This window comes from Equus asinus, chromosome 19, assembly GCF_041296235.1.
Source record: "Equus asinus isolate D_3611 breed Donkey chromosome 19, EquAss-T2T_v2, whole genome shotgun sequence".
In the NCBI taxonomy this organism is placed as follows: domain Eukaryota; kingdom Metazoa; phylum Chordata; class Mammalia; order Perissodactyla; family Equidae; genus Equus; species Equus asinus.
In genome coordinates, this window is record NC_091808.1 from 4,529,840 (window position 1) to 4,553,973 (window position 24,134).

At 47.2% G+C, this 24,134-nt stretch overlaps 1 protein-coding gene across 11 annotated transcripts in view; it reads left to right on the plus strand.

Annotated features, from left to right (window-relative positions):
- COL6A3 (collagen type VI alpha 3 chain) overlaps window positions 1-24,134 on the plus strand; it is an 84,268-nt gene that overhangs the window by 41,086 nt on the left and 19,048 nt on the right. For all 11 annotated transcript variants that reach the window (XM_014842778.3, XM_014842779.3, XM_014842780.3 and 8 more), the window contains 27 exons: window positions 1,117-1,731; window positions 2,631-3,230; window positions 3,839-4,176; window positions 5,256-5,334; window positions 6,319-6,464; window positions 7,865-7,957; window positions 8,500-8,553; window positions 9,563-9,634; window positions 10,438-10,464; window positions 10,572-10,616; window positions 10,733-10,786; window positions 11,235-11,297; window positions 11,922-11,987; window positions 12,422-12,475; window positions 14,758-14,793; window positions 15,011-15,073; window positions 15,590-15,652; window positions 16,929-16,991; window positions 17,890-17,952; window positions 19,238-19,288; window positions 19,485-19,520; window positions 19,973-20,035; window positions 21,102-21,164; window positions 22,430-22,462; window positions 22,548-22,584; window positions 22,687-22,698; window positions 22,795-23,288. In XM_014842778.3, the coding sequence (XP_014698264.3) occupies window positions 1,117-1,731; window positions 2,631-3,230; window positions 3,839-4,176; window positions 5,256-5,334; window positions 6,319-6,464; window positions 7,865-7,957; window positions 8,500-8,553; window positions 9,563-9,634; window positions 10,438-10,464; window positions 10,572-10,616; window positions 10,733-10,786; window positions 11,235-11,297; window positions 11,922-11,987; window positions 12,422-12,475; window positions 14,758-14,793; window positions 15,011-15,073; window positions 15,590-15,652; window positions 16,929-16,991; window positions 17,890-17,952; window positions 19,238-19,288; window positions 19,485-19,520; window positions 19,973-20,035; window positions 21,102-21,164; window positions 22,430-22,462; window positions 22,548-22,584; window positions 22,687-22,698; window positions 22,795-23,288 (3,383 nt within the window). The remainder of the gene's footprint in view (window positions 1-1,116; window positions 1,732-2,630; window positions 3,231-3,838; window positions 4,177-5,255; window positions 5,335-6,318; window positions 6,465-7,864; window positions 7,958-8,499; window positions 8,554-9,562; window positions 9,635-10,437; window positions 10,465-10,571; window positions 10,617-10,732; window positions 10,787-11,234; window positions 11,298-11,921; window positions 11,988-12,421; window positions 12,476-14,757; window positions 14,794-15,010; window positions 15,074-15,589; window positions 15,653-16,928; window positions 16,992-17,889; window positions 17,953-19,237; window positions 19,289-19,484; window positions 19,521-19,972; window positions 20,036-21,101; window positions 21,165-22,429; window positions 22,463-22,547; window positions 22,585-22,686; window positions 22,699-22,794; window positions 23,289-24,134) is intronic.

The window sequence follows — 24,134 nt, forward strand, 5'->3', positions numbered from 1 at the left end:
CTTTTGTATTCTACAAGAGAACCCAAGGCCTGTGTGTGCATCCTGGGCCAGCTTTTCTATTTCTCAGTGTAAATCGTTCAATGTCATGACTGGCTCAGCTTTTGCTGTGCTGTGTTTCCGTTATAAGTAGCTCAATGATTTATGAGGCAAAGACGGGTTGAATTTGTTGAGTGGCAACATGTGAGTAGTTTAATAAAATGGCACCTAAGAAGTATCTAGAATTCTAACTAAGAGGAAAACATGTCTCATCTTTCCCAGAACTTTTTGATTAATTTTATATCTAAAAATGGACTCATATAAAGAAAATAGGGGAAATAGTGAAAGTAAAAGCTTTGGATAAATGCTAGAGGTAGGTGAGCAGAAAGAAATACTGTGAGTCAAACACCTTGGGAGATGTGCTGGTCTGTTGGGAGAGTTGGGATTCTCCAGGCTGTCACCAGCTGAGTGGTGACCTTGGATGAGAGGACCTTGACCTCAGCTGTCTCTTTCCTCTTGTACAACAAATATGTTGGTCTGGGTGATTTCAACCCCTCCTGGTAGTTCATGATTCTGTAGTTTATAGAAATCCAGGATTAATTTCTAAATGCTGCTTACATTTTTAAAATTCATTTTAACCTAGACTGCAAAGCCAAAATTAAGATAGAGTAAACTCAGAAAGTTTTGGAGAACTTAAGATATTTTAAGAAGCAAAAATTGTTTTGTTGAAAAAGGTCAAATTTTTAATAATTAATTTAAAAAATCCCAAGAGATAAACTCATGCACATTGGCTTATAATTTTAGTGTTAGTTAATATTATGGTGCAATATAATGCAAAGTTCAGAATACAGTCACGCATTGCTTAACGGCTGGGATCCATTCTGAGAAATGTGTCATTAGGTGATTTTGTCATTGTACAAACATCATAGAGTGTGCTTATACAAACCTGAATAGTATAGGTTACTACACACCGAGGCTACACGGTACTAATCTTATGGGATCGCCATCATATGTGCGGTCCATTGTTGACTGAAACATCATTGTGTGGTGCATGACTGTATAATGTGAAATTCAGAAAAAAAAACCAAATGAGCACCAGTCGTGTACTGAGTTTTTCCCCTTTTTTTCTTTTATCTGCAGCTGTTGAGAGTGATGCTGCTGACATTGTCTTCCTAATTGATAGCTCTGACAGCGTGAGGCCTGACGGCATCGCACATATTCGAGATTTCATTAGCAAGATTGTTCAAAGACTCAACATTGGCCCCAATAAAGTGAGAATTGGGGTTGTGCAGTTTAGCAATGAGGTCTTCCCTGAATTCTACCTGAAGACCTATAAATCCCGGACCGCCGTGCTTGATGCCATACGTCGCCTGAGGTTCAAAGGGGGGTCTCCGTTGAACACTGGCAAAGCTCTGGAACATGTGGCAAGAAATCTCTTTGTCAAGTCTGCTGGGAGCCGGATAGAAGATGGGGTGCCCCAACACCTGGTTCTGTTTCTGGGTGGAAAATCCCAGGATGACATTTCCAGGTATTCGCAGGTGATAAGCTCCTCAGGGATTGTGAGTTTAGGGGTAGGAGACCGAAACATCGACAGAACAGAGCTGCAGACCATCACCAATGACCCGAGACTGGTCTTCACGGTGCGAGAGTTCCGAGAGCTCCCCAACATAGAAGAAAAGATCATAACCTCCTTTGGACCCTCGGGGGTCACTCCCGCACCTCCAGGAGTGGACACACCTTCTCCCTCACGGCCAGGTATGAGCTGTGGGACTCATGACTACAGAGCGTAACATCAATATTTTTTAATTGAAAAAATGTAATTAGCATTCATTTGAGCAATTTTCTTCTCTCGGGGTTGTTGCTGCAGATAATATTAGAAATTAAATATTGGAAAAATAATTCAGTTGAAATTGTAGAAGGAAAAATATCCTAGAAAGCATGTGATCATTGATTCTTTCATGAGGCTTCCATGAGCTTCCATGAGGGTCACTGTAGCCCCATTGGAAGGTTCTTTAAAGGTGCATTGACGGTTAACCACAGACTCATTGGCTCTCAGAATAGGATGGCGTCTTTGAAGTTGGCCAATCCCTACCCCTCACTACTCCAGTATTGATCACATTTAGGAAATTACCCCCAAATGCCATTGATTTTCAGCAGACTCCCACAGAGCTCTCAGCCTGCTGGCAGACAATCTTTCAAAGGTGTAGGGGACCACATCCTGTTTTCCAACGTTTCTTCCAGCCCTTCCTTTCTCTGCCTCCAGCATGTCTCCTGCCTCTCCTGCCAGACATCAACACTTATTTCTGACCAGAAGGAAAGTGTTAGTGGCATTTCCTAAGACACCCGAGATCATGGATGCTTGAATCCATGGCTTTTCACCTTTTGCATGGGATAATCAGGACTCAGTTTCACTGAAGTCTCATGTCGCCTTTCCTTTTTGTTTAAGTGATTTATCATTTATCTTCTTGTTTTTAGCACAATGTTTTGAGGGGTGTGATTTCAGGAACTACAGAGGCGCGGAATAGAGCAAAGGTGTTCACTCTGAATAAGTCATAGGAATGGCGTATTTCAATTCTTTTAATTGACATTTTGTATACTTATGTTCTGAATGTGGAAACCAAATTTCCTCTCACTTTCATTTTAATCATTTTTAGAAAAAAAGAAAGCAGACATTGTGTTCCTCTTGGATGGTTCCATCAATTTCCGGAGGGACAGTTTCCAGGAAGTGCTCCGTTTTGTGTCCGAAATTGTGGACACGCTTTATGAAGGGGGAGACTCCATCCAAGTGGGGCTGGTCCAGTACAACTCTGACCCCACGGACGAATTCTTCCTGAAGGACTTCTCCACCAAGCAGGAGATTATCGACGCCATCAACAAAGTGGTCTACAAAGGTGGGAGACATGCAAACACCAAGGTGGGCATCGAGCACCTGCGGCTGAATCACTTTGTGCCAGAGGCGGGCAGCCGCCTGGATCAGAGGGTCCCTCAGATCGCATTTGTGATCACGGGAGGAAAGTCGGTGGAGGATGCTCAGGAGGCGAGCCTGGCACTCACCCAGAGAGGTGTCAAAGTGTTCGCGGTGGGCGTGAGGAATATCGACTCAGAGGAGGTTGGGAAGATAGCGTCCAACAGTGCCACAGCGTTCCGAGTGGGGAATGTCCAGGAACTGTCAGAATTGAGCGAGCAAGTTTTGGAAACTCTGCATGACGCAATGCATGAAACCTTATGTCCGGGTGTGAGCGATGTTTCTAGAGGTAATTCCCTTTAGGTGCATATTTTCAATCCTGTCCTGTTGATGTTCGAGAGTTATTTAATGACCTAGGTCCTTAGCGCTGGCCTAGGGACTCCTTATGGGTTGGGGCCTGGCTGTCACCAGTCACTGTTATGGGATGTTTTTCCAGGATAAGAGTGGAAGTCTGTCTTTTCTTTCTCTTATAAGATTTACTCTTTCCCCTTATTCTTTAATCCTCCAAATAATTCAGACTTATTGATCCCTGTTTCTGTTTATAGGTTTATTAGATCAGTTAAATGAGATCAGAGTATTTGAGTCCTCAAGTGCATTTCATTTAAAGCACAAACTTGGGATGCATCTAAACACCAACTGTGTATCGCGCCCAAATTGATGAACATCACCACAAAAGCAAGCATGTTAAAATGGCCTGCAATTTTGGGTCCTAACAGTCAGCATCAGTTTTCCCTATGAGAGAGGCAGATCCAATTCCTTCTCAAGGCTCAGACATAGAAGATCTTATTTTGCCCTTGAGCAGGATGTGCTGGTCCATGTCCCAGGGCTGTGGCTGTATGTTGAACTCATCTCAACTGCCTCGACTTAGAGCTCGTTGACTGCTTTTTCCCTTTACAGCCTGTAATCTGGATGTGATTCTGGGATTTGATGGTTCAAGCGATCAGAATGTCTTTGTGACTCAGAAGGGCCTCGAGGCCCAGGTAGACACCATCTTGAATAGAATCAGCCAGATGCAAAGAATCAGCTGCAGCGGTACCCAGATGCCCACCGTGCGGGTGTCGGTGGTGGCCAACACACCCTCGGGGCCGGTGGAGGCCTTCGACTTTGCTGAGTACCAGCCGGAGCTGTTTGAGAAGTTCCGGAACATGCGCAACCAGCACCCCTATGTGCTCACTGCGGACACGCTCAAGGTCTATCAAAACAAGTTCCGCCAGTCCTCGCCCGACAGTGTGAAGGTGAGCAGGGGCTCGCCCTGGTTTCAGCTTCCCGGGGGGGTTTCTGGATTTTTACGGGTCGGGAGGAACACTTTGACGTCTGGAAGCCCCCATCCCAAACTGTTCTTCTATGAACGCTTTCACGCTTGGCGGGGTTGGTAGTATCTATACGTAAAAGTCCTTTCTTATCAACTGATCATAATAATCTGAAATGTAATATCTCCTTTGTACTACTAGGTTTACTTAGGCTCCCCAAAAAACGAAATCCTAGAAGCTAGTAATTAAGCTTGAATGAGTTGAATTGTGATTAAAGTTTAATTATAGTCCTACCCATTAAATACGTTGTGTTCTCTATGTATATGTTTTTCTCTCTCTTTCTCTATACGTGTATGTGTGCATACATACACACTATCAGTTCACCAGGACTGCCGCGACAAATTGTCACAAACTAGGGACTTAACCAACAGACATTTATTTCCTCACAGTCCTGGAGGCCGGAAGGCCAAGATCAAGGTGTCGGCAGTGTTGGTTGCCCCTGAGGCCTCTCTCCATGGCTTGTAGATGGCGCCTTCTCCCTGTGTCCTCACGTGCTCTTCCCTCTGTGTGTGCCTGTGTCCTGACCTCCTCTTCTTGGAAGGAGACCTGTCCTATTGGATCAGGGCCCACTCTAATGACCTCATTTAACTTAATTGCCTCTTTGAAGGTCCTGTCTCCAAGCACGGTCATGTTCTGAGGTAGTGGGGTTTGGGACTTCAATAGAGGAATTTTGAAAGGGAACTATTCAGCCCAGAACACACACACACACACACACATGATTTCCAGAAACTCTACCACATATATAGAAGAATGAGACAAAATGTTTTTATTTCCATTGTTATTTGTGTTTTTTTAAATAAGCACTACAATATACTCATTTACTTTATTCCTCATTTTTTGCACAATATCAAAGAACCATGAACATGGGACGCTTGTTTCTCAAACTTGGCCCTCAGTTCCCTCACCTGTCAGATGAGGGGTCTGAACTGGCTGATCTCCCTTACAAGAGTCTGCGACGTTTCTTTTCAGTTTCGGCTGGGGTTTGACTCATCTTTTATTTTCAGGTGGTGATTCATTTTACTGATGGGGTGGATGGCGATCTGGCTGACTTACAAAGAGCCTCTGAAGAACTCCGACAGGAAGGTGGGTTCCGGGGCTTTCTCAACGTGAGTAGCAAACCTGAGTGAGTCAAGTGCGTGGCTCTGCTGGAGGGGAATGACTGCTACAGAGTCCTCTGGGGGAGCAGATTCCTCCTCCCAGCATCTTGGCCGTCTGTGCCTGCCTGGGGCTGGGGGATGGGGCTAACAAGGATTCCCTGTGTCCCCTAGACAGCTGCATTACCAAGGCACAGGCCCCACAGGTTCTCAGACTCATTCTGGTGGTAGAACATCTGGAAAGCGTGATGCTTTTGCAAAAGAACATGAAGTTTTGATTCATTCAGCTGCATCATATAAACTAAGAATTAATTTTCCAGCCAAAAATATTGCTGTAGTTTGGTTTGCGGTCATCACGGCTCAAAAAATACTGCAACATTAAGTAAAAATACACTTATATTAATAAAATAAATAACAAAAGAGTACTTTCCAAATTTAAAGTGACTGGATAAGCAATGATGCCTATTATCAGATGCAATATTTGTTCATTTGCTGTGGAATTCGTTGGCATTGACTATCAAAAAGTGGATGCCGACACCAGAGCTTTAAGAAGAATTTATGGGAGCATAAATTATCATAAGAACATTCTGTTAGTTTGCTTTTTCTGAGCAATCGCAACGAGATTGCTGTTATCTGACTTGGAGGTGCGATATCTCAGTTCTTCTTACAGCATATCTGTGTTATGTAGGACCAGACTTCGAGAATTTATGTGTGAATGGATGTTGTGCTGTCACTTCCTATATATAAATTGTTGAGTTTAGTTATCGACATATCTGAAATAATTGCTCAGAAGAGTCCAAAGTTCCAGTGTTTTAGTTCTTCAGAGCAGCTAACTAGTTTGATTAAACACGTTTCAGTTAAAGTACAAATTTTATACTGAAGTTTTTTCTTTTAAAAGAAAGTCAGGAGGGAAAAAGATGTCCTGGCTCTTGAATGCCTCGGTGAGCCTTGTTAAACGTGCCTCTCCTCGCAGGTGTCCGAGCTCTAATCTTGGTGGGCCTTGAACGCGTAGCCAACCTGGAGCGTCTGATGCAGCTGGAGTTCGGACGAGGGTTCACGTACAACAGGCCCCTGAGGCTTAACCTGCTGGATCTGGATTATGAACTAGCCGAGCAGCTTGTGAGTTTTCATGTCTCTGCACACAAACCGCTCTAGATCCCACACGTTTTGGCCTCTCAAGATAATGAAGTCAGTTATCACCAAGCGAACGGAAGAGGGTCCTCTGGGTGGGTAACTTAATTCATTTAATTCACTTGGGACCCGCGTTGCTGCCACAACATGTGTGAGCCCTGGAAGTGGAGATATCTAAGAGCTGGACAGACGGTGAGCTGGAAAATGGGTGTCTAGACATGCTGATGTCGTCCCCTTAGAATTTCGTCTGCTCCCTTTAATGAACGTCTTTTCATTCATAAGATTGCTCAGAAGGCAAAACATTGAGATTGACCCCCCGCCCTCCAATCAGGAAACAGTGTCCACAGCATCTGAAAGCTTACATAGTGAAAACAAGAATATGCAGGAAAAGAAAGACGATTTCTGGGTGGAGAAGTGCTTCTATTGCCTTCTCTTATAGTTTCCATTGAAGGCACCCCTCTGGGGCGTGTGCCCTAATCCTTGTGAGTTCAGCCTCTCTCAGCTGGAGGCGTTAATTCCGGGTTTGGGAGTGGAGGGTGGGGCTTTTGGGAGATGTGGGGCTGAGTGGTCAACTCAGAGATTCTTTTGGCCACAGCGGACTGTGAGACGAGCTGTCTCTGCCCTTTCCTTCCCTCCCACCTTCTTCCAAGGGCTGGAATTAGAATTTTTTTTGTTGGGTGGAAGGAGGTTGAGTTCATTGACACATCTGGGATATGGAGAAAGCAAAAACTCCAGGAAATTCACTGCAAGAAAATGCACATGACCCCCATGAGTTTAGCAGGTGGGAATGTATTTTGGGAGTGTGCTTTCCCACATAAGGTCAGAGGCTGGGATGGGAAGGGGATGTTGAGGGTGTCTGATGGGTGTCAGAGGACCTGGAGTTGTGCTGTGGCTAAGAGGCAGGGACCACTCGTGTCTGCCCCACACCACGGCTACTCGTGGGGCCTCCTCCAGGCTGGCGTCACATTCTGTGACTGTGATCAAGGTTCTGAGAAAGGGCATATGGAGCTCCCTTTTAAAACCACCTTCCATCCTGGCCATCTGCCATTGTTTGTTAGGTTTTGTTCTTTGGAGCTTAAAGATACGTAAGTTATGCTTAGCATTTGAAACTTAAATATCTATATTGGAAACTTCTAGAAACAAGGCCCAGCCTGAGGTGACATTGTGAATTCCTCTTGTTTTCCTTTGGTGGCTCTTCACTCTCCCATTTGTGACTTCTCACCCCAACCCTGACTGCTAAGCCAGTCTTTGGGGGAGCACCATGTGGGAGTGACTTCCTCTCTCACTGTGAAATCCGCATACATCAGATTTTGACCTTTATGACATATTTATGTTTTTTTCCCTCAGGCATTTATTGAGATTTGAACTTCTTTTTTTCATTTCGGTAGGACAACATTGCCGAGAAAGCTTGCTGTGGAGTCCCCTGCAAATGCTCTGGACAAAGGGGAGACCGAGGGCCCATCGGCAGCATCGGGCCAAAGGTGCAGTGGCTTTGCCCTTTTTTATCCCTGGGACTAGATTTCAGAAGTCAGGCTTTACTTTGGCTGGGTGATTTCTCTAAATCATCCCATGGAGATGGAGGAGGGAGAAGAAGTATTTCCACGTTGTAGGACAGAGATCTGACAGCAGACCCGTGTCCGAATGTCTGCGACAGCCCCCCTTCCCATGGGGCGAGGGAATCTGTACTTAGTGCATTGCTTCTTCATTTTATAAAATAATGTCAAAACCAGTGGGCGCCAGTGACTGGCGGCCTCACTGTGGGTGGTCAAAAGGGATTCTTAGCGTTTGCCTCTCAGTTATGGGAAACCGACAGGATTTCTTGGTAGATCAAGAGCCTTAAAGATCCTGATAGAACAATTACACGGAGGTCATGAGGGCAAAAACTGTTAGGTTCAAGGGAGCACCTATCGCTCGGCTAAATTTTAGCACCACTCTGCCACATGAAGCGGGATCAGACAGATACTTAAATATCGAACAAAGGAAACCGTGGGTTTGACCAAGAAACCGATTCTCTTTGTTTTAGGGTGTTCCCGGAGAAGACGGCTACCGAGGGTACCCCGGTGATGAGGGTGGGCCCGTAAGTAGAAGTGCTCTCCTCCTTCAAGCCTTCTTTCTTCCTTGCGCCTCACGTGTTGCGGTTGAATCATGGAGTTCATTATCTGTTCAGTTTCCAAAGACTTTTGCACTGGGAAAAAAAATTAGTTTCTAATTCCCTGAACAACTTTAGTCCTATTTCTACGCTATGGACAATCGTATGATGATCTGAACATGACAAATGTGGATCTGAAGTGCTGAGGTTTTACTTATTCTAGTTCGGAGGGAGGGGGTCAATGGTTTTGGAGACGGGGGGCCACCGATTATGGCCTGCCCTGTGTCTGTGACATTCAGATGTCCCAGCAGAGATGGGAGTGTGCCCGAGCTGGGGTGCAGGCAAACCCAATCAGGGCTGTGGGTGTTGAGCCCTTTAAGGGAAGTCTGTCAAGGGGGTGTGCTGACTTGGGTCATCAGTGGCCAGGGGTCCAGTTGGGGGGGTGACAGAACCTGCAGCAGGGCCTTCGGGAAGCAGAACCTGGGACAGAAGTGGCCTGAGAGGCTTTGAGACACTAGAACAAGGCCCAGCCCTGGGATGGGGATAAAAGAGCCCCTTGGGGAGGAAGTGAGGCCACCGGGTCCCAGCTGGCAGTGTTGGGCATCAGGGCTGGGCCCAGTGCCCCACTGGAGAGCTGGGAACCAGGGACTATGCACGGAGCACTCAGGCTGAGGATTCTCCATGGGGGCCCAGTGCTCACTCACACCCAGTACCCAGAGACCCGCTCATCCTCGGCCCTCCAAGAGGTCCCCTCTGTGCTTCAGACCCTCCCAGACCTCACTCCCTCCAGGGGAGGGAACTGGAGGTTCGGGGCCAGGCCTTGCGCAGCATGTGGGCCAGAGGTGGCCAGGGAAGCTGGCAGCTCCGCTGGCCTCAATCAGCAGCCCAGCCCTTGGAATCTGCTTTCTGGAGCATGCCTTTCACAGTGACACAAACTTGCTGGAGACGCGATGACTAGGAGCTCCAACCTGCAAAACGCCTTTGTGTCTCCTGACAGGGTGATCGGGGTCCACCGGGTGTGAACGGCACTCAGGGTTTCCAGGGCTGCCCCGGGCAGAGAGGAATAAAGGTACAGTGTGGGGGACCCTGAAGTGTGGGGAAGAGACCACAGCATCCGGCGCGCTGCAGAGAGGGGGCTTGGGGGCACCTGCAGAAGCGAGACCCAGTCTCTCCCAACGCCTCCCGGGTGTGGAGGGCCGTGGGGGCTGCGGCGGCTCTGCTCTCAGCCTTCAGCAGCCAGTGGCCTCTCACGGGAAGGCAGCCCAGAGTCTGGCTCCTTCGGGAGCACCGGCTTCGCTGGGAAGGGAGCCTGAGAGTGGAGAAATACTTTCCTATGGAAACTTGAAGCAGCCAGGGAACATTCAGGAGTACAGACGGAATGGGGGCCAGGGCAGGGCCGGGAGAAGGTCAGTGCCTGGCGGCTTCAGCCCCTGGACCCTGGAAGGAGCCAGAGAGGTCGGGGGGAGAGAGAGACTGCATGCACTGGAAGGTTCTTTGTGTGAAATACTTGTATTCAAGGGCCGACGAACCTTCTCCTCCATTTGCTGACGTTTGAGAGCAGGTGCTCAAGGGAGGGGTCAGCACATGGCAAAGTTGTAAAGAGGCCTTGGAGACCCCGTCCTTGGCTGTCGGGACCCACCCCTCCTGCCCAGGGAGCCAAGATCACCCAGTGCTCAGGTCCAGGCAAATTAGCTTTAGGATCCCCCATGTGATGGACAGAGGTATCCAAACAGATGAATCTCTAGTATTAAATTTTCAGACACTGTGGGGTTCAAGTTGGGGACGGGGAGGGGACAGCCCTGCGCCTGTCCTGTGGCGGAGGGACCAGCCTCCAGGAAGGCACTGAGGTGTCCCCTCTCTCTTACCTTCCAGGGCTCTCGTGGATTCCCAGGAGAGAAGGTACTCAAGCTTGTTTTGTTTTTTAAGTGTAAAACTTTCCCGTGTTTCTCATTCTTCCTTTGCCAGATGGCTTTCTACACTCACCTGTGTGTCTTGTTCCCTCCCAGGGTGAATTAGGAGAAATCGGACTTGATGGTCTTGACGGTGAAGATGTAAGAGATTTCACACTTCGGGTTCAAATTGCTTGTGGTCCTGAAGATTTTGGTGACTAATGCCTCAGGCTACGGTAGAAATGGTGCCAGGAATGACCTTTTATTGTCTTTGGCAGGGAGACAAAGGATTGCCTGGGTCTTCTGGAGAGAAAGGGAATCCTGGAAGGAGGGTAAATATATTTCCATAGTATTGATATTATAGATAAACATTTCATTTAGGGAATATTTCTTTTACTCGTGTATGTGAAGACTGCTTCCTCCAGGCAGCCTTCCCTGACTTCTTCCGGGCGTGCATCCTTGGCATCTCTCACGCATCAACTGTGACACGTTATGTTATCTTTTCTTGTTTGGAGAGTGTGTCCCATAGGGCAGGCACTGAGAGTGTTTTGTTTAAATAAATCCCCAGTGCCTGGCTCAGAGTGAGTCCCCAATAAATATTTGTGGATTGCCTGAACAAATCAGAAATATCTGGAAGTAATTTTACCTTCACGGCAAATGAGTACATGGTAAACGCTGTTCTATCTAAGATTTAGGAGTCGAAGAATGCAATTTTAAGGGCAAGATAAAAATTTGAAATCTTACCTAATTTTTTGTCTCTGCTTGTACTTTTTTATTTAGGGTGACAAAGGACCTAAAGGAGACCAAGGGGAAAGAGGAGATGTTGGAATTAGGGGCGACCCGGTAAGGACAGCTCTGTGGAGAATCTGTGATCTGAGTCTGGGGGAGGGTTGTGGGCAGAGGTGGGTAAAAAGGAAGAATTTTCCTTTTGAAATTGCTTTAATACGTGCTGATAAAATATGTGGTTCGTCCTCTCCTTAGAATTCTGGGGTGGCTGGAGGTGTGTTTGCTCTCTAGCTGCAAAGATAAACGTTTGCAAGACCTGTCATACGAAGACCTGAGAAGTTTCCCTAAAATGTGGTCTCAGGGTACTTTAAGTTTGTTTTAAGAAAAGAGAAGAGTTCGTAGCTTTTCTTATTTCAGGCTCTATAAAACCTGTAAGTTTTTGTAGGTGACCATTGCGGGGACCGGCCTCTTCTTGTCCATGAGGCCAGAGTAGCCTGGGGCATCGTGCTTCCTGGGGAGGAAGAAGCATTGCCCCCCTGTTGGGGCAGAGAGTGGGTGCTGACCGCACGGTCAGGGTCTGTCAGAGGCAGGTGGACGTTCTGTGGATGGGATGTGACTGAAGGGACCCGTCTCTTGAGCCTCACATTCATATCATCACGAATATTTTTCTGAGCACCTGATCCTGCGGCGGTGGCTTTCCTCGCACATTTGGCTCATTTCCCTGACGTGTGTTGTTTTCAGGGTGACTCAGGGCGGGACAGCCAGCAGAGAGGACCCAAAGGAGAAACCGGAGACCTCGGGCCCATGGTACGATGCTCCTTGTTCCCAGACTCTCCTGTGCTGGAGGCCAGAGAAACAAAGCTCACACTGGCTCGCCAGGGGCTGAGGGACCATGGAAGTGGTCTTTGAGGCTGGGGAGCATATGCGGTCAGGAACAGAGGGCCCCGTGAAGCCCACCCTGTGTGCCCATGAAGGACGTTTCCATTGTGGAACAGAAGCAAGCCCTACCGAGAGGAGCTTCTTCTGGGCAGAAGTTGTGCTCTTTAGATATTTACGAAAGCGCTTGTCAAGCCAAAGGCTGTGGGGACGGGCGCGTACCTAAGTCTAATGCCCCTCACGGCAGAGTACCGACCTTCCTCTGCCTATCCATCCCTTTTCCTGTAGTGTCTCGTGCAATATTCCAGAGTTCCTGCTCTTCTTTGCAGATGAAAATCTTACACCAATTTTCTTCCCCACGCCAGGGTCTGCCTGGGAGTGACGGTGTCTCGGGAAGTCCTGGAGAACCAGGGAGGGACGTGAGTGTCTCTTACAGCTTTGGGGGGAGGTGGTGGGGCCTCTGTGCTGGTATTTAGCAGGTGCCGTCCAGATCTGCCAGACACTGCCTGGGGCGTTGTTACCCAGCAACTCTTTGTTTAAAGAATTTAAAGAGATTTCTGAAACCTTTGTCACCCAAATCTTGATGCTTATGGAAAACATTCGTCCTTATTGTTTGATCTGTGCCCCATCTGTGCCCGTCTCTTCTCCCACCCCCAGTCCCTCTTACTCCCCTCCCCCAAACTCACCGAACAGACACTTTTTAAAGTATTGTCTTCCCAGCTTTCAAGTATCTGGCCAGGTTTTATCCCACTAAATATTTAAAAAAATCCCAACAGAAACACGAAAATGGGGGCGGGGGGGGATGAGGGAATATGGGGCAGGGAGGCTGCTGGGGTTGTATATTTGTGGTTGCTTTTAGAATTGTTTTTCGTGTGCTGCTGTAGCTCAAGCAAGGAAACGAGACTCAGTTTTCTAGTGAATCGCTTTTTGAAATCGCTTTCCCAAGGCATTTCAGAAATGCCCTTTGTAGATTAGCTGATTGCATGCCTAGTCTTTGAGTCTTTCTGGAAGAGCTGCTAAAGCCAAAGGGATAAAGATCGTCTTTAGGAAGCCAGTGGAATGCTTCCAGGGCCCAGGGGCAAGATGGTCTGGAAGCTCATACATCCTCTGGGGTGCGTCAGGATGCTGGGGGCGGGCGCCCAGGGCAGGTCTCTGCTCAGAAGCTGCCTGGGACTATGCAGCCTTGAACGGGGCCCCCTCAGCTGTCTCCCCAGTGGCAGCGACACATTTAGGGATCAGCAGCTGGACAATCGGGGGGTGTATGCTGAGGTGAGCGCTCTGAAAAGAAGTAACTCTCACCTGTAATCAGATGATATATCATGGGCCAAAGTTTGCTTTTAAAATTCAGAAGAAGACTTAAAATTTGAAAATGCTATCTTAAAAGGTTTATTTATTTATTTTTTTGAACAATGCTGTTGAGCTATATAATGAAAAAGAAATGAGGAAATATTCGATTGTTACAATGTGCTGTACAACTCAGCTCGCGAGAAGGGCCAAAACTTGTTTTGAGGAAATGGCTTAAACTATAGCAGCGCATACAATTAGTTTTAATTCTGCACGCGAGGTAGAAACTCAGGTTTGAATTCAGTACAGGCGAGCTTTGGTTGTCTTCCAATGGGACCTCGCTATGCCAGGTTCACGCCAGGATAAATTGTGTCCATCCCACTGGCTACCTCATTCCCCACATCACCATTCAGGGCCTCCACAGGATGCCTCTGGCCCGAGCAATGAATCATTGAACACTGGGGGCCTCTGGTCATGGTATAGGATGTCCCCTTCAGGAGGGGACAGCCTGATGGTTACTCTGTGGAGAGTGGTCTGGCCCCTTCCCTCCCCCATGTGTCCATGTGTTGTCTACAGAAGGAGGCCAAGGTCTTCAAATAAAGAAGCTGCTGCTACAGTGAATAATAGCAAAATGGTCCCCCCAGGAGATCACTGGGCTGGTCCATTGGGAATGGAGAATGTGGCTCCTGGGTTGATGCAAAAGATGGGCCAAGCTACCTTGACGGGTTTATTACAGTCTCCAGAATACCAACCCCTAACCTTGTGAAGATAGATCCAGGACGTTCACATATTCCCGTTCCAAACCTTTCCACTGAAGCAATCACAAAGTGGGAATTAATGGATTGCTTATGTAGCGGGCCCACATTTATTTGAACTAAGGGTCACTTCTGGAGCACCGAGGAAGACGTTGCCAAGTCATGAGCCCAAACGAAGGACACCTCTTAGGTTCACATATGTGCACTTTGAATGCTTTACTTGACTATGTGTTATATTTGGCCAGGAGAATCTGGAGAGTTTGGGACTCCCTTCCATTATAATTAACATATTTCGCTCCTTCTCCCTACAGTTAGGAAAATGGTCGAAAAATAGACAGGTTGACATTCCCATTTCGCATTCCTTCTTTGAAATTGGCTGGGACTGTGCAGCCAGAAGGAGTCATTATTTTGCTTGGCAGGTCTGAAGTGAATCTCAAAACTTCCATTTGGATGATTAACGGGGCAGCACAGAAGCAAAGCTGTCCCGAGGTGAGGGCCGGAGAAAGGGTGTCTTTTCAAGTGAGCTTCCTTAGGGCTGACTAGGCACAGAGTCTGGCACACAGCGGTGCCAGATGACTGAGTGGGTTGAGTCACAGAGAGTCCTGGGCTACGTCCCCAGCATCCCGGCCTCCCCTTCACAGATTATGTGATTTCTTCCACAGGGTGGCTTTGGCCGAAGGGGACCACCAGGAGCTAAGGTAAGCCTTGGGTTGGAATAATTGTAAGAGTGCAAAGTGACAACTGGCCCCAGGTGTCAAATGTCTCACCCTTGAGTTAGCATGTCAATCTCTCCTAGAGCCCCAGGACAACCGTGATTGTTTGCCCATCCCCTTGTCCAGACATGATTGTAGAACAGATTGATGATGTTGGCATAAACCATCCTGACCCCATCCTGCATCTTTTCTTGTTTCAAAGGGCAACAAGGGCGGTCCTGGCCAGCAGGGCACCGTGGGAGAGCAGGGGACCAGAGGTGCACAGGTCAGTACCCCCTGGTGTGATTGCATCCCTTGGGATATTTTCCCGGATGTCATAGTATTTCTTTTTGTAATTGAGGTGACAGTCAATTTTACCAAGTTGAACACTAAATTAATCTTTTTTTAAAGTGAACCATTCAGCAGCATTTAGTACATTCACAATGTTGTGCAAACATCATCTCTATCTAGTTTCTGAACATTTTCATCATCCCCAAAGGAGACCCTGTTCCCGTGAAGCAGTCATGCCCCCTCCCCACAGCTCCTGGCAACCACTAATTTCCTTTCTGTCTTTATGGATTTGCATATTCTGGACATTTCCTATAAATGGAATATTAATAGGTGGCCTTTTATGTCTGGCTTCTTTCACTTAGCATAATGTTTTTGAGGTTTATCCATTTTGTAGCATGTATCAGTGCTTTGTTCCTTTTTACGGCTGAATAATATTCCATTGTACGGATATTATGATGCTCATGGAGCATCACCTCAACACAACACTTACACTGGCGTTTTACCTCTTCAGGGTCCACCTGGTTCCACCGGTCCTCCAGGGCTGATCGGTGAACAAGGCATTCCTGGACCTCGGGTGAGCCCATCTACACCCCGCCCCTCTCTTTAGTTAAACAGATAGCACGATGGTCGAGCGGGCTTAGAGCTTTGTAGCTGGTGTTGCTGTGGACAGACTTTCCTCTTAGCCTGACTCTTTGGGAATACAGATCCTGGGTCTGACCTCAGTCCTTGCAGCAACTGGCTAGTTCACCCTGAGGAAGTAAGAGACCTTTTTTCTTGGTGTTCCAGGGGCTTCTAAGTCCCAATGTTACTCCTTCCGAACGTAGTTCAGCTGGATGGTAAGCAGAGAAAGGATGTGCCTTATCTCAGAGGCCTTAGGATGGAGCCGCATAAAGTCTAACTAAATCTGCCAGCGTTCTCAGAGTTTGCTGCATTGTCTCGTATTCAGCTGCTGGAGATTGCTCTCGCAGTTCAGGGTTTTGTGTAAGGAGTTCCCCATCCTCAGGTCTGACACAGAAGATGTTCCCTAAACTTGCTGTGACTATAAACATCAAGATCCATCTTGGCTGTTAGCTATGAGCAGAAACATGTCCTAGCTGAGCTGCGACCAGATGCCGTGTCCCTTGTATCTGACATGATATTGAGGGAGCTGTCCTATCACTTATTACAGAAAATAATAAGGGTGAAAAAACTGTCAGTGAACTGGCCTGTTGCTACATAAATATGCAAAAATGTTTGACAGTGCTTAGAAAGTCCTTCCCTGGTTTGAAATCTGATAAATACTATTTTTAAAGATTTTGTATGTGTGTGTGTTTTTTTTAACATTTACTTAAGCCCTGATTAGTCAAGAATTTAAGATGGTTCAGGGCTGAGGTGAAGCTTTTCAAATACCTTAAAATGACAAGTAGCGGCCACTATCTGGTTTTTGCCGTGAGTGTTAGGGTCACTTCTGGGCCCTGGAGGTTGCGCCGCATTTTAAGAGCTATGTTCCCTCAGTGAATAAGTGTGTACAGGTCCCATACCTGTAAAACCGGGTGCTCATGGTGGAGGCGTGGAAAGGGCGAGGAGGTAAAGCCACATAAAATCTTGGTGTTTGTCCTCTAGTCTGGAACTTAGGAGATGTCCATTAGTTATTGCAATGTGCATGTGTTTGTGAAAACTTGCTGAGCAGTCACACTAATATTTTAGATTTGCACAGCTGTCTGCATGCATGTGTGCATTTGGGTGTCCAGCATCATGCGTGGCACTGAGTGTGGCGGGCTCTGACCTGCACACCAGGGAGAGGCGGGGTGCAGACGCTACGGCTTGGAGGGTCAATATTTCACTGACACCCTTCTCTCCTCACGCTCCAGGGAAGCGGAGGTGCTGCGGGCGTCCCTGGAGAACGCGGCCGAACCGGTCCCTTGGGAAGAAAGGTTAGTCTTAACAAAGGTAGAGCTTGTTTCCAGAAGCCAGGGCCCCACCGGACCCTACATCGTCAGTCTGTCCGGCTGCTTAGTTTGTACACCTCTTCTCCTCGCTTCTGGTGTTTCCCATCTCAGCCTCTCCTGTTGATAACTGGCTTGGCCAGTGGGATCACCAGCCCTGCCTGCAGGGAACACACGGCTGTGCTTAGTGGGTTGGCTTTCTTGCAGCCAGAACTGCCAGCAGCTGGTGGATTATCTGATCTGTTCATGCCTCGGTGGGTGATGATAGAGCCACTAGCGGCCTCAGAGCCATTTGAGTGGATCAGGGCATTGAGCACAGCTTCAGCATGCACTGAGCACACATTCTCTCAGCAGCGGCAGTGAGCACAGCAGCTCTGCCAGCTAGTCTACGGGCCCAGACCCCGACTATTCGGGATAACAGCAGCTTGTTACGTGAAGGCTGCCTGAGAACCTGCTTTCTGTCAGCCTTGAGAAAAACTGCTATTCATCATAACCAGTCTGAAAGGGCAGCATTTTCTCAGGAAAAGAAAGGCATTCATGTGAATCCAGAACTGTCTCGATGCCTCTGGTTGGATTTCCCTGCTGAGTTCAATGCCCACCGACTTTCACGGCTTCTTCCCCATCTCTCTCTCTCTCTTCTCCATCAGCATATCCCCACGCCGTGCTGATGAAAGTAACAAACGCAAGCCTTCTTGGATTCTTTTCCAGGCCACCACACGTGAATGTTGCAATTTAAAAAATCACTTTTAGTAAAATCTAAAAGGTGAAGGGAGTGGCTTGCAGCAAGCATACCAGTGACACCACCTGCAACAAAGGCAGATCTTGGAATCACGTTTCAAATCAGCCCCAGACCCACAGGTGTCTCACTCTTGTTTCTCCTGTCTAGGGCGAGCCTGGAGAGCCGGGAGCGAAGGGAGGACTCGGGCCCCGGGGCCCCCGTGGGGAAACGGTAAGATCAAGATGCGCTCGGGGCCCAGGCTGCCACAACTCTTGGCTGAAATGTTTAAGAAGCGGGAGATGGGACCTCAACCTGCACCAGCTTTGTCACTGCAACTTGAGTTGGTTCCAGATACGGACAACTTGGTAGTTGCTTCTTATATTATTGGGGATATGATTGAAAATCGTGAACCTGCCCCTTATAAACAGTAAATAAGTTTCAAAATAAAAAGTTTCCTTTGAATGAGACATCCTAGCAATAGAAATTATCACTTCGATAATTCATTTTAAAAAATGTTATTTAAAAACACTCTAACTGCTCTAACAGTAATTTTTTAAAATACATTTCTATACAGGAAAAAGAAATCTACAGTACGTTGGGAATTTTTCTAAAATGAGTCATTATACCTAAAAACAATATAAATGGACCAGGTTGATCTGAATGTTATAATCCCAAAGCTTGAAAATATTTTTCTTGTGTTTGTAATTTCTCTGGAGCTAGTTTAAAAATCCATTTTTATGGTCCTTGGTCTCCCAAGCAGAGGGGGAAAAATCAGACTTTAAAATCTACTCAAACCATCGAACGACAGCTCTTCCTGATTCTGTTTCCGTAAATTTGGGGGTAACAGCTCTTTAGCTGTTGATGTATGTTTAAAACTGTAAATTAACTAAGGAGCATGTTCTGTGCATGTTTTAGAGATATTAATGTATATGTCATATAAGGCCTTCTGATGCTTTTGAAATAATTAATAGGGTCCAGTTGTAAGAGGCCCCATGAGAGAGCGATAGGGGTGGTTCTGAGAGTAGAGGGAGGTGGGTGTTTGGAAGGAACCTAGAGGCATGACCTGGAAGGAAAGGAAGCGGCATGGGGGAGAGGGGGGTAAGTTCTGAGCACAGGAGGCTCAGGAGGGTATCAGAGGTTGAGACCTGTGTTCTTGCTTTGAAGTAGAATCTAAGACTCATAGACGCATAGAGTCAAGGTGGCCTTTAAGAGTCCTCTCAACTCTAGGATCCCATGGTTCCGTGAGTCTTTGATGCTACATTCAAACAGCACCTTTACCAATAGCTATTAGTTCTTTACGTTGGTTATCCACAGCACCATCTTTCTGAAGTAGTCCTTTATGCCCACCCACCTACAGACATGGAGGATGGGGCAGGAGTAGGAACCCTTCCTTGATCTGTACCTTCATCTGGGAACATTTCAAGGACTCAAGGATGCCCTGCTCAGGGTTTAGACAGAGACGATTTTGATGTGCCTGACACGGGAACCTACAGTAACACGATGTTTCCACTCTTAGGGAGATGACGGGCGAGACGGAGTTGGCAGTGAAGGACAAAAAGGCAAAAAAGTGCGTATCCGCAAAGATTCTTGAACTTCTGACACATTATATTTTTAAAGGATTGTCTCTCAAAATTTAATTTTAGTAGAGGAAAGTTTTTTCTTTTGACGACTTTATGGATATATTTTTTTCTGCTCAAGAATAACTTATTTTAAATGAATTTAAATTGGGACCAAATATTGAGTCATTTATTTACTTTTTATAGGGAGAGAGAGGATTCCCTGGATACCCAGGTCCAAAGGTAAGTATTCCCCTAGTGGTAAAGCATCACCATTGTTTTAGGATGAGTCTGATATGTCCATGGACCGAAAATCACAATATCTCAGTTCTAGTCTTGGATCAGACACTTACTAAGTGAGTGATCCTGGAAAAGGCCCTGCCATCTCCCAGACACTCCCTCATCTATCAAATGGAGATGATATGCACTTGTCGTGGTGTTTGCCAGGATTAAATGAAACAGCACTGCAATAAAATACTCCTTAAACCTAACAATGCTGTAATTGATAGGATATTATCATTGCGGGTTCGGTAAGCTAAGGCTGCAGATGCCACAGCTGCAGTAGGAATCCAGCGGAAGAGTCACTCAAAGTCAGCCATTTGGCTGTCCTGGGAAGTGGGGTCCACAACCCAGAGACCCTCAGGCAGGCCTTCCGCTCCAGAGCTTAATGTGCTGCTTCCTGGCTCTCTTCCCAGGGTACCCGTGGTGAGCCAGGGACAGACGGAACACTAGGACCCAAAGGTGTCAGAGGCCGAAGGGTGAGTTCCCTGCACCTTGGCTGCAGGTGAAGAGTGAGCGCGTGTGCAGCAGCGTGGTTAACGTGGAGGCCTCCATTGCTTCTTTGAAAGTTATCCTTTCTCACCTGCAACCTGGCTGGTGAAAGAAGGGGGTGGAAGAAAAGGGATCCTAAGCCCTAGGGTTGACGTCCTCAGGACTCCCTGTGGTTGTGTCTGTGCTGTTCTCCTTTGGCCATGGTCCCCTTATAGGGAAGCCCTCAGATCCCTTTCTCTAACACATCTCAAGTGTCACTAGCCCACGGTCCACTCCCAGTATAGCACCAGGGGAACTCAAGTCTCGGAATGAGTGATGTGGCAAGGCTGTGCAGTCACATTCGGTCATGCCCACCGGACAGTGAGGCTACAGGATTTCAGGAGGTACGGGAAGTGCTTACAAAGCTTCCAGGCTCAGAGGTGAGCCAGGCCGAGAACACGTGCATCCCCACCTCCCCACCATGATAAGACTCCTCTTCCTTAAGCTCCTTTTGGTTTTGGATTACTCTCTTCAGTGGATGTCTACTCATCCTCTTAAGATTGTACTGAGTCGTGAATTAGCAAATTGAGGTCTAGACACAGGTAAAAGTTCCTAAGTTATTTTTAGCTTAAAATGTAGTTAAAATCATTATAATTATCCTGTTAATTTGCTCAGTGAGGGCCCGTCAAACTAGATTGTTTACTGCTCAAGGTAGAGTTTTAAAATATTGGATTGGTTATCTACACAATTGGATCGTGTAGTGATCTAATTAATTGTCAGTTACTGATTTCCTGTGCATCCATGGAGAGTCTCATCAATGGTTCTTGGGTAAACATCTGTCTTACCTTTACCTGCCAGAGAACACAATTGTGGTGAGATGCACATCAATTTTGTTAAGGCCACTTGTCCCTACACTTGAATTTTGGAGACCCTTAAGCTCTTTTAAAGTGAGAGATTTCTCATGGTGATGGGGGATGCTGAATGACGTCACTGTCACCACCCCTTCCAACTGCAGGTGTTGAGAATTTTCCATCTTCTGCCACAGTTGAGCAATGTTTGTTCTGGCCCTTCTAGGGAGACTCAGGACCTCCAGGGGCAGCTGGACAGAAGGGAGACCCTGGTTACCCGGGACCATCAGTAAGTACCTACCTAGTTCCAATTGAGCCACGCAGGGGCTGGATGCCTTACATGTGGTCCTTGAAAACTTTCTACCGTCTCCTTTTTTCTCGAAGGTGGTGTGCTGCAATTTTGTTGTTATTGTTTTCTGTTTTCATTTTTTTAAACCACTTTCCTCTGATACCACAATGGAGAAAAGAGCTTTTAAGTTTTAGAGTTGTAAGAAATTTTAAAAAGAAGGTTCACGTGGAACTCTATGTAGTCTATGGTGTGTTGTAATTTGCCCTTTCAATTTCTTCATGTGAGTTTGAGGTTTATGTAGAAGACAAAAAAGAGAAAACTTTTAACACCTCTTGATTGCATCTTGTAGAATAGTGTAATTATGTCAAACCTCAATCTGGGGAATGCTTCTGTTGGTCTATAAAATCCCCAGGGAGCCCTCGATTTCATGGTTTACGACCCGCTAGCCAGGAGGGCATCCTTCTGCAGCCCTCCCATAAAATCTCTTCGTTCCTAACATCCTTGTTTCCTTATTTGAATTTCTCCCTGTAATGTCTCTTCACATTGAATTTGATGAGGTTCAAAGGAGAATGGAAAAGATAATTAAGGAAACGGAAAATCACTCCCAGAAGGAGAGGTGAGGGATTAGCCTGGTGGGACTCGGGAGAAGAAGGCTGAGTCACGTGATTGTTGCCTTTAAAGAATGAAGCACTTAATGGGAGAAAGTTAAGCCAGTTACTGCAGATGATGAGCAGACAGAAACAGTTTTAGGGAAACACACCTGACTGGCCCACGGGGCGACTGCTTGACCATCAGGCGGCCACATATTGGGATGAGAGGCTGAGGGCCACCGTGGGTCTATCTCTGGGGCTCCTCAGGAATTGAATCCAGCCAGGATGCTTCAGACCTGGAGCTGACGGGGTTAGCTGAGTGACTCCTCACTGTCCCTTCTGTGAACAGGTTATATCAAGCTGGCCGTTGAAAGGAAGCTCTTCTCTAGGGAGACATGGCGTTTAGCTTCAAGCTGAAATGTGTGACTTATGTGGATTTGTAATAAGCTTTCTGGGGCAGAGTTATTTACCTTGCAGGGGAAAGACACACTGTTATCCTCCAAGTCTTTTCTCTTTTGCTCTTTGAGCCTAAAATACTTGATAGGGAGAGCCTGAAAATGATCAAGGTCCCCTTTTGCTTCCTCTGTCATGTTTCTAGGGGCCAAGGACTGTCCCTTTATGTTCCACATCCCGCCTGTCTGTGGTGCTTCTCACGCCCCCGTCCTTGTTTTACAGGGTCTCAAAGGCAACAGAGGCGACTCGATCGATGTAAGTTGCATGTGTGCAGCACGAACCCTTGCCCTGTAAGCCTTCTGTCTGCTCCCCTTACATCCCCCTTCCTTTCCTTTTACAGCAATGTGCCCTTGTCCAAAGCATCAAAGATAAATGTCGTAAGTACACGGTTTTCCGCCGTCTATGACATTCGCATTTTTACGTCTGAAATTCTCATGCGGCGGACAGGTCTTTCACGCTTCTCTTTGTTTCTTTTATAGCTTGCTGCTACGGTAAGTTGATTTCAGCGGTTTCGCTTTCTTCTGAAGAAAGAAGACTCCTTTGCCAGTAAGTAAAGTTTGTCTTTGAAAACCCACCACTTCCCACAGGACCCCTGGAATGCCCCATCTTCCCGACGGAACTGGCCTTTGCCTTAGACACCTCTGAGGGGGTCACCCAAGACACGTTCAGCCTGATGAGGGATGTGCTCTTGAGTGTCGTGGGCGACTTGACCATTGCTGAGAGTAACTGTCCTCGGGGGGCCCGCGTGGCTGTGGTCACCTATAACAATGAGGTGACCACGGAGATCCGGTTTGCTGACTCCAAGAAGAAGTCCGTCCTCCTGGAGAGGATTAAGAACCTGCAGCTGTCTCTGACGTCCAAGCAACCGAGTCTGGAAACTGCCATGTCATTCGTGGCCAGAAACACGTTTAAGCGAGTGCGGAACGGATTCCTGATGAGGAAGGTGGCCATTTTCTTCAGCGATAAACCCACGAGGGCGTCCCCACAGCTCAGAGAGGCTGTGCTGAAGCTTTCAGACGCGGGCATCACGCCGTTGTTCCTCACGAGACAGGCGGACCCGCAACTGGTCAACGCTTTGCAGGTCTGTGCTTTACGGGGTTTGTTGACATCTCCTCCTCTTCTTCTTGGGCTCTGAGAAGGTTCCCAGGCACATCTGTGCCCTCCCTGATGGATTCATGCCCCATCGTTTCTAAAAGGTCCTAGATGAGGCTGGTGGGACTGAGAACTTCTCTAGTGAGATTTCCAGAACAGCCTTATGGCTCTGGCATTAGATCGACTTATTCCCACTGCGTCCCTCCCCACATGTAGGAGGAGAATCTCCCAGGGCTGACCTAGGGGGCCTACAGTCTCCTAGTGAGGTCCTGCAAACATCGGTGACCCCACTTCTAGTCTGCACCGCTCTTCAAACCTTTCTTCAGCCAGGCTGGCCTCCAAGGGTCAGCCTATGCAGTGGCCAAGTGCTCCCTTGTCATCTGCTAACTAACTTGTTTAATTGTTATAATAATATATATAATAATTGATTAATTAATCAATTAATATTTACTCAGTGCCAATTTGGGTGGCACTTTTCAAGACGGGCGGATGATGGGCACGAAGGGAAAGAGCGAGACCGAGACCAACGGTGAAGCAGCCTTGGCTCTGGTTCTAACCCGCTCGCTTTCCAGTTTTAAGTCACTGAAAGTAACATGGTCATGTCCCCAAACCTCTCTGTGTCTTAGGTTTCTCACCTGTAAAAGATGAGGCAGGACTGAGATGGTCTTTAATGTCTTTCCTTCCAAACTGGATGTTCTATGGTTTTCTTACTGCTTATGTCAGCAAGCGATGGCTGGGTCATTGCTGCCATCTCTCACGGTTTATTCTGCCAAACCACAGGACAGCTTGAGTATGGGGTACTGGGCTTGGGAATCCAGCATGGGCTACCAGCTGT